This window comes from Passer montanus, unplaced genomic scaffold (assembly GCF_014805655.1).
Source record: "Passer montanus isolate IOZ18808 unplaced genomic scaffold, ASM1480565v1 scaffold54, whole genome shotgun sequence".
In the NCBI taxonomy this organism is placed as follows: Eukaryota; Metazoa; Chordata; class Aves; order Passeriformes; family Passeridae; genus Passer; species Passer montanus.
Genome location: NW_024370374.1, coordinates 6,844,660 through 6,857,253, shown reverse-complemented (window position 1 = coordinate 6,857,253; position 12,594 = coordinate 6,844,660). Strand labels below are relative to the sequence as shown.

The following is a 12,594-nucleotide window of genomic DNA, read 5'->3' as shown; positions in this document are numbered from 1 at the left end:
ACACGATTTAACTGACCCAGTGAGGGATTTTTTAAGTGGGTGTAACATTGTGAATATTTCTCAAGAGTGCAAAGACAGGCAACCTTACATTTTGGCAACATCATATTGAGCTCTCTTATGACCCTATTTGCTGACACCTTTGGCTTACATTCTTCCACCAGCAGCACTATGATTTTTCCTGCAACAGCATGATTAGAGGTTGGTTCAATATTTATTCAGACAGAGGGAAGAATGCCAGGAGCTAAATTAACCCACACCACTTCCTGGGGCACTTCAGTTTTTGTTGGAGTTTTCCCATCCCAGCTCTGACCAAACCCGGCTGTTTTGCTTATAAAATCTGACAAGACCTTGGCTTGAGGTGGGAGGATTGCTGGGAAGTGCTTCCCCTGCCCTCCGCCACCTGACTCGGTCAGGAACCGGGTGTGCAAAACCTCCAGAAAGGACCTTTGGTTCTGTGGGAATGTAAACACCACCGCCACCCGTCAGCACACCCCTGTCCCCTGCCCATCAGAGCTCCTCAAAGGCAGGAGGACAATGGCGGCGCTTTCATTTGCAAGAGCACATTTTACAGCCCTAAAACGTTTTTATAGCTCAGGTGTCAAATGTCTCCTTGGGAAGTCTCAGCTGGAAGCTGTGATGTGCAAATACGAGTTGCTAGAGGAGCGGGGAGGCTGCAGCAAAGGAGATACTGAGCGTCTTCATTTCCACTTGGAGGAAGTGTAAAAACCTATAAATCAATTCAAAGTCATAGTGTCCACTTTACCTCTGCTCAAATCACTGAAATCCTATTGGTAGAAAATTTGGGGCCCACTCTTTCTACTCTGCCAGCGTACTTTTCATATAAATGGGGAACAACTTGATAAATTAAATAAAATTTCCCTTTCTTCCATCAAAAATATACATATTCCAACACCAGGGTGGCAGAGTGGTGGCCCAGAGGGTGATGGTGAGTGGTGCTGCATCCAGCTGGCGGCCAGTCACCAGTGCCGTCCCTCAGGGCTCTGTGCTGGGACCAGTTCTGTTTAATGTTTTTATAGATGACATGGATGAAGGCATTGAGTCCTTCATTAGTAAATTTGCAGACGACACTAAGCTGAATAGGTTGGACTCGATCTTTAAGAGGTCTCTTCCAACCTCATTTTTCTGTGATTCTGTGACCCAGAGCCACATTTTCATTAAGTATCTGGAAAATAATAGTATATGCTAACTTTAAAACATGTGCTTGTAAATGAGTATAAATATTTCCTTTGACCAGTGTTGATCTGTAACAACTTGTAAGTATTTTAATAGAGCAGCCTAGAACAGCACACTACAGTTTGGTTGGATATTAACACCAAAAATATTTATGTTTTAGAATCATAGACTGGTTTGGGTTGGAAGGGAGTTTAAAGATTATAATTTCATTCCAAGGCAGGGACACCTTTCCACATTGTTCAGAACCCCATCCAACCTGGCCTTGGACCCTTTCCAGGGATGGCACATCCACAGCTTCTCTGGGCAACCCGTGCCAGGGCCGCACCACCCTCGCAGGGAAAAAATTGTGGGCATATGCACCAAAACCACACTTTTGATAGCCACAGATACCAATATTATGTGAGAGAGATGTGCAAACCCTATCATTCCACGACCAGAGACAGCAGCCGAGAGAACGGCCTGAGGCTGTGTCAGGTTGGACAGCGGGCGAAGGCTCCTCGCCCTCAGGGGGCTCGCAGCACCAAGGCTGGCGGAACAACGCTTTGAGCGACAGGGTGGGATTTCTGGGACGCGGGGGTGGGATTTTTGGAACACTGGGTGGGATTTTTGGAACACGGGGCGGGATTTTTTGGGACACGGGGCGGGATTTTTGGGACACCGAGGTTTCCCCGCGGACGGCCGAGGCCGGCCGGGATCTGCGGCGGCGCTCGGGCGCCCCCTGGTGGCCGCTCGCCATCGCCGCGCGTGGGCGTGGCTCACCGCGAGGGGGCGTGGCCTGTGCGTGCGGACCACGCCCCCTCCCGCGCGCCGTCCGCTCCCGGCGTGCCGCGCGCCGCCATGGCGGAGCTGTTCGATGGGATCGTGATGGCCGAGCAGCGGTGAGGGCACAGCGGCACCGCGGCGGCTTCTCGGCAGCCTCTGCTTCCCTCCGGGAGCTGCCAGGGCAGGGAGGGAGGGAGGGAGGGCGGGGAGAAGAGACCGAGCGGCGCGGAGCGGGCTGAGGCCGGGCCGGGCCGGGGGAGGTTTGGGCCGGACGTGAGGGAGCGGCTCTTGAGGCAGAGCATGGCCGGGCGCTGGGACAGGCTGCCGGGGGAATCGACCTCGGCACAGAGGGGCACGGGGGTCGCTGGGCTGAACCGGCGGGTGAGGGTCAGCAAGGCCAAGGGCCGGTCCTGCCCTTGGGTCGCCTCTGCAGCGCTCCAGGACAGCGGGAGAGTTCCCGGAGAAGGGAAAGGGCCTGGGGTGCTGGCCCAGAGCTGCTGAACACGAGCCCGGGTGTGCCCAGGTGGCCAAGGAGGACAGTGGCATCCTGGCGTGTGTCAGCAGCAGTGTGGCCAGCAGGAGCAGCGCAGTGACCGTCCCCCACCTTGAATCCTGGGGCCAGCTGTGCGTCCCACACCAAAGAATGACTTTGAGGTGCTGGAGTGTGTCCAGAGAAGGGAATTGAGCAGGGGCGGGCTCTGGAGCACAAGTTGGATGAGAAGCAGCTGGGGGGTTCAGCCTGGAGAAAAGGAGGCTCAGAGAGAACCTTCTCTTTCCCTACAACAACCTGACAGGAGCCCACCATGTGGGGCCAGACTTTACTCCCTGGTAACAAGGGACAAGAGAAAAGGAAGTGGCCTCGAGCTGCACCAGAGGAGGTTTAAATTTGACATAAGGAGGAATTTCTTAAAGGAAGAGGTTGCCAGGCCTTGGAAGGGGCTGCCCAGGGAGCTGCTGGAGTCACCACTTCTGGAGGTGTCCAAGGAACTGCTGGATGTAGCACTCAGGGCTCTGGTCTGGCTGACGCAGTGATGATCATTCAGAGATCTGACTGGATGATCTCAGAGGTCCTTCCCAATCCAAACAAGCCTGTGATTCTGGAATTTAAATCGATTTTGTGTGGAGTTTCTAAGCTTTGGAGGCGATGCGCGTTCCTGTTGGCCCGGCACACTGCGAGCTGCACAGGAGATTGACAGAGCTGTGATTCTGCACTCCCAGGTTCCACGGGCAGGGCTACCAGGAGGGGCTTGCAGAGGGCAGCCACGCTGGACTGGCTGAGGGCAGGAGGTACGGAGCACTCCACGGAGCCAGGATGGGCTCGGAGGTAAGCGGGGAAGCTCTGCAGCACTGGGATCTTCGTGTTGTTGGAAAAGGACAGCCACACAGAGGTTTTCAGGCTGAGGCCTGCTGTGTTTCACTGCTCTGTCTGTGTCCAGGAGTTCCCATAAAGCTGCATTAAAGGTGCTGTTTTGAGCTGGAGAGTTCAGTAGGTGCACTTGTGTTTTCTCAGCTTATTTGCTGTATGGAGCTTTGGTAATGTTTTTTCCCAAATTTATGGCTAAAGGCCCCCCTGTACCCCAGTCCCAGCATAGGGAAGAGGGTGGAATCTTGAGACATAAAGAGGCAGTTCTGTGTGTCTTGTGAGCCCTTTGTTAATTGTGATGCTGTGGGGGTTGGTGGCACTGCTCCTCTTGTGCCCGTGGAGCCAGCTCTGTGTGCTGGCACGCCTGCATCAGTAACCATTCCCAGGAGCTCAGGGGCTGGAGACTGCTGGGGAGGCACTCAGCTTGTCCCATATGTCCACTCCAGTTTGTCACAGCTGCAGACTGAGAATGACAGTGGATGGTTTGTACAAAATGGTCCTGGACAGACCATAAAAGAGAATTACTGTACTCTCCTCATACTGGGAAAGCTCCAGAGGGAGGCAGGATTAGACACATCCAGTGAGAGGTGGCTTGGGCAACCTTATACTTGCCAGCCTTTCCAGCTTGGAAACATGTTTGTGTATCCAGGGTTTCGTTTCCTGAAGAGTGAGATACATTGTAGTGCTTTATTTTTGTTCCACTGTCTATGCTGTGTTGTCCTTTGGGGTTTTTTCTTTCCCTTGTGACTCTTTTAAATTAATTTTAGATTGGTTGCTACCTTGGGTTTGCACTGACGTGGCACTGTCTGCTCCAGAAATGCACAGATGAAAAGAACAGGTGAGGTTAAAAAGTCATTTCACTGTGACTTCCATTCTTCTCTGCCTATCTTTTTTTTAGGTCCCATTTTGATTAATCTGTCTGCCAGAATTGTCTTTTTGGTTGCATTTCTTTATTTTGCCCAATCATCTAATCAGTGTTTTTGTTGATTCTTGAATATTTTTGAGCTTTGGACTGGTAGGTTGAAATGGAAGCTTTAAATCTGTCAGTTGTGGCTAATTCCCAATTTGGAATAATTCCTAGTTTGGATAATTTCTTATTTAAGAATATAAATATCTTCTTACTTAAGAATATACCTGACAATGGGCTGAGTGGGATAAATTGAGTTAGAGGAGGATGGAGGCTTGGATTTTGTACTTTGGATTATTATATGTCAGTATAATTTTTATAATGATGGATTGGAAAAACTCCTGTGTGAGGATCATTGGGTTTTCCTGTGATTTGATTCATTTTGTTTTTTTCTAGAAAAAAGATAAGGGCTCTGGATTCATTAATAGGGATGCTTCAGAAATTCCCATATGAAGACCCCACTTACGATAAGCTGCAAGAAGATCTGGAAAAAATCAGAGGAAAATTTAAACAGGTTTGTAGGATTAAGTTGTAATTTTAGCACATAAATTAATTTTTGAAGATACTTTGTTCCTAAAGCTACTCCAAAATTTTGTGAATCAGTTATTGTTCCCATTCTGCAATCATAGCAAAATACTTGAAGTGAGATAAATTAAGTGAAAATCCTTGATAGTTGAAAATTTCCCAAGCGGTAACAAATACAAAATAAAGGAAAAAAAATTCTTTAAAAAGTAATTTGGAAATAATCTTTGACAATTTGAATTACAAGTGGGACCAGAAGAAGAGAAATGGAGCAATTGGGAGTTCTGTTGAACATTCTTCTTGAAAAACAGACCCTTTGAAACACTTCTGTGTATTCCTTTTTAGGTTTGTTCAATGCTAAATATTCAGTCTGATTTTAGAATTGGTAATGAGGGATCTTCACTAACATTTTGAATGCAACAGATGAAGATAATCGTGGATGACCGAAGGAAAAAACCCATTAGAAGAACAGATCTGGAAAAGTGTCTATCTACTTTTATATGGAAAAAAAAATCAAAATAGTGAAGAGATGTTAAAGGGAAAGTGAAAAATCACTGGACTTGCAGTATTATTTAACATTTATTATCTTCAAGTTTTATTTAGGATATTACACACACTAGTGTGTAAATCTGTTAAATAGAAATATTTGTTTTAATTCTTTCCTGGTCTTTTACTGATAATTCCTCAAAAGGAAAACAAGCATTTGCACAGTTTCCTTGTTTAAAGGATGTCTGTTGCTTAAAAATCTGTGTATGCAGATCATTCAGTTTGCACAATGTGTACATGCTGTGGGTGAAGGAAAATAAAATCAAATACCTGCAGACTTCATTTTTGTGGGGAGAAGATGGAATGACAAAGGATGTCAGAATGCAGAGGAGAAGGATGAGGATACCTGCTCAGAATATGGAATTTGCACCTGGATTTTCCAATAGTTTTGCAGACTGATAGGGGGAAGGGAGCAAACCCCACAAAATCGAATCCCTCCCTCCAAGTTACCAGTTTAAATGGTGGGTGAGATGAACGTGCCTGCCAGGGGAGCTGTGAATCTCATGGACTGTATTTGTTGGTGCCTCTTACACAGACCAGCTTTTCATGTGCCAGCCTTGGAAAGTGACCACTTCAGTCTCATTCCAGACCAATGGATGCTGCCAGCTGCCTGTATTTAGCTGTGCTAGCTGAGAGTACCTGCAGCAGGCTTTGGCTTGGGCTGCTGGATGTCTTTGCAGTCCAGTAAGGAATTGCAGAATTCCAGCTTTTATCAGCTGTACTCTGTGTGTGCCTGGCTCTGCCTGCATGGCACGGTTCAGCCTTACGAAGTCAGATTTGAGGTTTTTGGTTTGTTTAACTGGCCTACACATGAATTTTGATACACACAGGCAGTGTCAGAGCCATCTAGTGGATATGTGGGATTGTAGGAGCTCACAAATATCTATGTGGGTGAAGTGGTTAAAATAGACAGTACAGAACATACACACTCATGATAATTCTAATTATGTGGGGAATATCTTTGCAATGAAGTAACACTGAGGTAGGAATTAATTTTTACTTGTTTCCTCATTTGCAAAGATGCCTGTGAAAGCAAGGGCAAGGTTGTGAGAGCTCCAGGAGTACCTGCAACAGGCTTTGGCTTGGGCTGCTGGATGTCTTTGCATTCCAGTAAGGAATTGCAGAATTCCAGCTTTTATCAGCTGTACTCTGTGTGTGCCTGGCTCTGCCTGCATGGCACGGTTCAGCCTTACGAAGTCAGATTTGAGGTTTTTGGTTTGTTTAACTGGCCTACACATGAATTTTGATACACACAGGCAGTGTCAGAGCCATCTAGTGGATATGTGGGATTGTAGGAGCTCACAAATATCTATGTGGGTGAAGTGGTTAAAATAGACAGTACAGAACATACACACTCATGATAATTCTAATTATGTGGGGAATATCTTTGCAATGAAGTAACACTGAGGTAGGAATTAATTTTTACTTGTTTCCTCATTTGCAAAGATGCCTGTGAAAGCAAGGGCAAGGTTGTGAGAGCTCCAGGTGGAGCATTTGTTTAATAGAAGTGTGTGATATGTGAGTGACAAGCCAAGGTGCTGCTCCAGAGATTGTATCAAACACAATTTTTTTTGTTCAGCTCAGGAGAGAAATGGTCTTTGGCAGTCAGGTGGTGACTGTTATTTGGAAAATTGGTTTGGTGGCTAATTTTCTTGTATTGCTTTAGTTCTATTTTTAAAAAATAAAATTATAGTAAATTATTATATAAATACATGTGTATATACTGAACTATAAATATTGTATCAACCGGGATTTCCAGCTGGGATATACCAAGCTTAGGGTTATCTATTAGGTCTTTAATTTTTTAATTAGGTCTTTAATTAAATTTCATCTGTGTGGACACATTGATGGAGTCTCTTCTTCCAGGAGTCTGTATTTTTCTGAATATCTGCTGTTTTCACCTTGTGTGGTCCTAATGTGGTTTATTAAATAAGGTACAGTTCAAAATTCTGTTGGATGTGCAGTTGTTGTGTGCTTTCTTCAGTGCCATTTTTTTGTTTTCTGCAGTGATTTGGGGGGGGTTGTGTCACGTTCAGTGCTGTGGCTGTGGAACATTCCCAGCATTCTGTAGAGGTGTTTTTATGCCTGATTTACAGCTGAGGTTTTGGGTATGCCTGATTTATAGCCTAGGTTAAATCAAAAATATTAATTTGTCTTAGGGTCACAAAGATACTGAAAAATATGCAACATTGTACGTTATGATACTGGTTATTAATAAAGCAGGACATTGAGATTGTGGCTTGACTGATTGTCCAAGAAGTTTGAAATTTTGCAGAAGTAAGACTTAAGAATATATAATCTCTACTCATTCACCACCCCTACTTATAGCTCAGTAGTTATAGAGGGATGTTTGAAACATTTCACTCAGCAGTTTCTGACTTGCCTGGACTGTGTTCTAGCTTGTTTTGTCTCTTTGTGATCATCTCTCAGCTGAGCCTGTGGAATATGGAATTTTATTAAAAGGTGGATATACAGCTCATTACTGCTAGGCTGCTGAAGTCATGGCAGTCCAGAAGAGTTGTAATTTTCCTTTCTGCAGTGTGTGATGAGTACAAGAAATAGTGAATTTTGAGGCATCAGCCAAGAGGTAAACTTTGAATACCATTTGGTAAAGGTCCCAAGCACAGTTCTTGTTCTGTCTTCATTAAGCAACTTCCTTTCCATTTCTTGTCAGCTGTACTTAAGGTGATCCTTTAGTACAAATTCCAGCTTTGAGTGAATATCTATAATCAACAGAAATGGGTGAAATAAATCAGAAAAAAAAAGAATCTGGGTGTGCATTTGTTTGCTTCAAAACCAACCCTGTAGAGATACTCTGGCTCATTTGCATCCTGATCTATTTATCTGAAACAAGGTTGTGGTAATTTCCACATTAGATTCAATTTGGAGTTTTAATTTTCCAGTAAATCAGTTTCAACGTTTATATAAGTTTTGGTTTTTGAAGAGATGCAAGAGAGAGTTTGAACCTGCCCTGTATTTATAAATGCTTATTTACACTTTGGCTGGAAACAACTTCCTGCATTGGAATAAAGGGAAATCCATCTGTCAGAAGTCTGCCTGCACCCTAATATCCCACAGTGCTTTAGAGTAAGAACTTAATATTTCTGGTATTGTTTTCTGATTCTTTCTATTCTTGGTGCCTTTTGAATAGTGCCCTTTGCAACTTCTTACAACCATGGCTTCTGGTCTAATTGCAGTCTAAAACTTCAGCTTTCATAGTTTGGCAAGTAACCATGAAGATTCTCATTTTACAGTCTGCCAGAGTTGTTTTTTTAATGGATAAAGTTGTGACAGTACACATTCCCACAGAAGTGGATGTATCACCAGGGAAAAAGGGGATTTGGGAGGTGTGAGAGGAGTTCAGCAGGTTCCCAGTTGCAAGTTGTGGTGTCTGGGACTGATGTGTAAAGGCCAACTGGAACAAAGCACTGCTGAAGCACTTCAGTGTGTCCCAGGGTTTGGAACTGCAGGACCAGCCTAGCCTGGGGTGATAATAAAAATAATAATAAAAGCTCTGTGTGCTATTTTGTAAGCTTGCACAGTCAGTTCATTTGTAGCTAACCTGAATATCTCTTTGACGTTACACTGGGAATGCTCCCACCTTAGTCACTGGAGTGTTGATTCCCTAAGTGTGGTCATTAAATTTTTTCAGCATTTTTCATGCTAGAATTCTGTGGTACTACTTATCAAATGCTGCACTACTGTGTGGAAGGAGACATGGTCACTAAGCTCATCTGAAATGTGGAAGACTTCCTAAATCCATGGAATATATGACAAGTGAAAAAACCTCAGACATTATTTCACTTGATTCCAAACAGCTTGCTGCACAATGTTTTAAATTATTTTATCCTATTCTGTAACCATAACCAATTGAGCAGTAGTGCAGCATTCTGTGTATCTGGTTTTGGGGAGATTTCTGAATAAGAATAAGAAATGGCATAAAACTTTTGCCTTGGAAAAATTAGAAAGCTACACAATTCAAGTTGTGCAGAATTTGTTAGGGTGACATCTGAAATAGTGGCCTCCTGTCTGATAGAATTTAACTGGTACTTGTTCCTGATAAAAAGGAGGTTGATTATTCAGTCCCTGCATCCTGACTGTGCATCAGACAGAATCAGCTCAGCATTTGCCACTGTTCCATTTCTGATTTTAACTCCCTATTTTGCTGCTTTGTCTCAACACTTTTTAACTTTCGGCATCTTCAGGATTCTGGGGAATAATCAACACTATGTGGAATCTTTCTTGATAGTAGGAACTGTGAGTCAGCAACCCTTTAATTTTTTTAGTTGCAGCCATTGTTCCAGCAGCAAGCTTTGCTGCTATTGTCCACTGTTTGTCCAGCTCACGTTTACTGGACTGTGGGAACGGATTAGGGTTTCATGGCTTTTTTTTTTCTTCTTGCATAAACTCTTGATCAAAGACATTCCTTGGATGACAAAACACTGTATACTGTGTCACACAGCCCTGACCAGACTGCACGAACAGTAGTTTAAAAACACATGCCTACATTGTTCTCTGAACTGGCCTGCTTTTTTTTTTGCAATGTATGTGCAGACATTGAATTTTTGAGACCCCGTTTACCTCTGTTAAAAACACACACACATACAGAAGTTATTGTTAATAAGCACTTGACAGTTTCTGAAATACAAGTTAAAAAGCAAATTGCTCTAAGAACAGACAGAACAGAATGTAATTTCTTAGCAGAGCTAGGAGTTATATCTGCAGTGTATTTCCTTCCTGAGGAGACCTTGGTTGTGGGGCAGGTAGTCAAGGACACTGGAAACCTAAACCCACATGGATTATGGCATCATTTGATGTGTTACAGCCAGAACCCCTGAGTCAGGTGGAGAATGATTGGAGCACAGTTTGGGACTGCATTAACCTGCTTCACCATAAATACATTGTTAGAACCACATTTTGAGAACCTGGCTTGTTATAGTTTTATGCCTTGGTCTTCTTTAAGTTCTCTTGTGCATTAGGAGGAGGACAAATTTCAGAAAATTCCAGTAGCATCATTATTCCTCAAACTAGTGAGAAAGGAAAAAATGTAGACACTTTTTCAAGGAGCCTGGCCTTGTGATTTGCCTGAAATACTCCTTCAGCAGAAACATGGAGGAAAGAGATTCCTGAAGACACGTTGAGCAGGTTTACAGAGTGTTTTAAAAACATGGGAGGGCTGATTTTGGTGGTTGGAAAGCTGTTTGTGAAGGAGAGAAACGATGTTCCACAAACTTGCATTGTCTGGCTCTGCAACACTGTTGAGCACTGTCATGCAGAAGTGAAGGCAGATGAAACTTCTTTCACTGACATTGGAATGTCATATCCATAAGGGAAGAACCCTTCTGATCCTTTGCAGTCCAAGGGTCTCCATGAAAAGAGAAACCTAAAAAATACATGGCTACCAGATGTGTTGTCTAAAAGGAATTAAATGGTCAGTGAGTGACTGAAATGGCTACAGAAATATTAAGTCAAACCCACAAAATAAATGTATTACTTAGAAGAAATGATGTTTACTTATGCGTAAATAATTTATGATGTCTTCTGAAATTTAATGGCACACATTGGCTGAAGCTTTGCTCTTCATATTTAAAATAGCCAAATGTAAAGAACTTTGGTCTGTGGATGTTCAGGGAGGAAAGAAAGCTGTTCAAAAATAATACCCTGTATTTGAACAATCTGGAGTGATACAATCTAATAAAGGGGAGAAATGAAACATCAAAAAGCTCAATTGCCCGTTGCAGACAGTTTGCCATCAGAGAGTGGCTCAGGACACCAGGTCACTGCCTCGGGCTGGCTCAGGGGTGTTGTCACAGTGCCCTGCTGGTGCTTTCGTGGGCCTTGGGTGAGGCTCTGCCCCTCTCAGCCCAGCCCCTTGGAGACTGTTGCTGATGCTACAAATCACATCTCAGCCACAAACAGCCACAAACGTGGTGGCTGTCAACGGGAGACCAGGCATCTGTGGAATATGGCTTGGGAGGGAATTAAGCCATGTCACAGGGCTGCTGCCAGGTGGGATGGATGAAACAAAACCACTTGGCAATGTAAAATCTAAAATGTATTCAGCAGGGAAGCGTAAGTGGATGGCAATTTCCACTCTTGTGATGCACATGCTACAAGCATGACTCAAAGCTCTAGACCTCTGTTCCCCACGTGGATCCAGAGGAGGATTCCTTCTCTGGCCAGTCCATATGTCAGGTCCTGCCTTGGAGCTTGGCCCTGCATGTCACAATTCCTCCTTTGGTTCAGCGTTCCTGGTGCTGGTAGAGATCCCCACCTGTTAATTCCCTGAAATATGAGGCTTTTTAATAGCCCATCTTCACACAGGCAGAAAGGAGAACAGGTCTAGGTAGGGCTCTGCAGGTGCTATAGGATTAGCAAGGAACTATTTCTGGTTTCATTCCTAAATGTTTATGACAGTCAAAAAGCAAATGGGTAACTTTTGCCTTCCTCCTACATTTGGTCCTGCTTGGCCATAAAGAACAAAATCAGAAGTCTGGCAAATGTCCCATTATCAGTGCAATCCCATTGACTAATTTGCAATCCCTTTCTCTTCACTGGATTGGAATATGGTGTGGGACTTAGAAGACACATGGGAATCTATGCTGGCATGCCAAAGCAATTACTACGAGCAATTATATTTGTGGGATCATAAAAATACCTTGTTTGTCTGAAGAGATACATTTCTCATAAAATGGTGCCAACAGGAATTCATTAAAATTCATTAAAATGCCATCATTTATAGCTTTACTGCCATTGTCCCATTGTAGGAATCTCAGCGTATGTAGCCCATGTGTATGGGTCATTCCTGTGAATCTTTTAAAAACAACAGCTCCAACATTCTCTTTCTCCTCTATCTTATGGAGTTTTCTATCACTTAAAATGCCAGCTGTGCTTGAATGAAAGTGGATTATGAGTCTTTTTTCATTTGCTAGTTCTTGTTTATTGTTTAATAAAGAGCATTTGAATTTAAGTGTTCATAAAAGGTCCAAGATTGTCAAATGGCCTGAATTCAGCAATGGAACTGGGAAGGTTTTTGGGAGGTCGGTTGGAGGTTTTTCTTTGTACATGTCTCAAAAAAAAATTACAGTACTTTTCCCTTTAATAAGCTACAGCATAGTCTAGCTGAACGTGCATATTTTTTACAGCCTATAGTAAATTGTTTTTCTTGCTACATTCTTGTCTTTCTGCCCTTTGCAATGTGAGTAATACTGGCATAGTTCACCCAGCATTCAAATTTAGGAGTCTGAATTTAGAGATGATGTTCAGGAGAAGGAAAATGTAAATAATAGAGCTATGTGGG

At 43.6% G+C, this 12,594-nt stretch overlaps 1 protein-coding gene across 5 annotated transcripts in view; it reads left to right on the top strand.

Moving 5' to 3' along the window:
• Nucleotides 1-1,991: 1,991 nt before the first annotated feature.
• Nucleotides 1,992-12,594, top strand: part of LTO1 (LTO1 maturation factor of ABCE1) — a 23,856-nt gene continuing 13,253 nt past the window's right edge. For 3 of the 5 annotated variants that reach the window (XM_039725005.1, XM_039725004.1, XM_039725003.1), the window contains exons 1-4: nucleotides 1,992-2,072; nucleotides 3,175-3,280; nucleotides 4,087-4,157; nucleotides 4,623-4,740. In XM_039725005.1, the coding sequence (XP_039580939.1) occupies nucleotides 2,032-2,072; nucleotides 3,175-3,280; nucleotides 4,087-4,157; nucleotides 4,623-4,740 (336 nt within the window). In that variant the 5' untranslated portion in view covers nucleotides 1,992-2,031. Of the gene's footprint in view, nucleotides 2,073-3,174; nucleotides 3,281-4,086; nucleotides 4,158-4,622; nucleotides 4,741-5,093; nucleotides 6,338-6,763; nucleotides 7,245-12,594 lie in introns of those variants that run through there. The other 2 variants (XM_039725000.1, XM_039725002.1) reach the window with 2 other exon arrangements.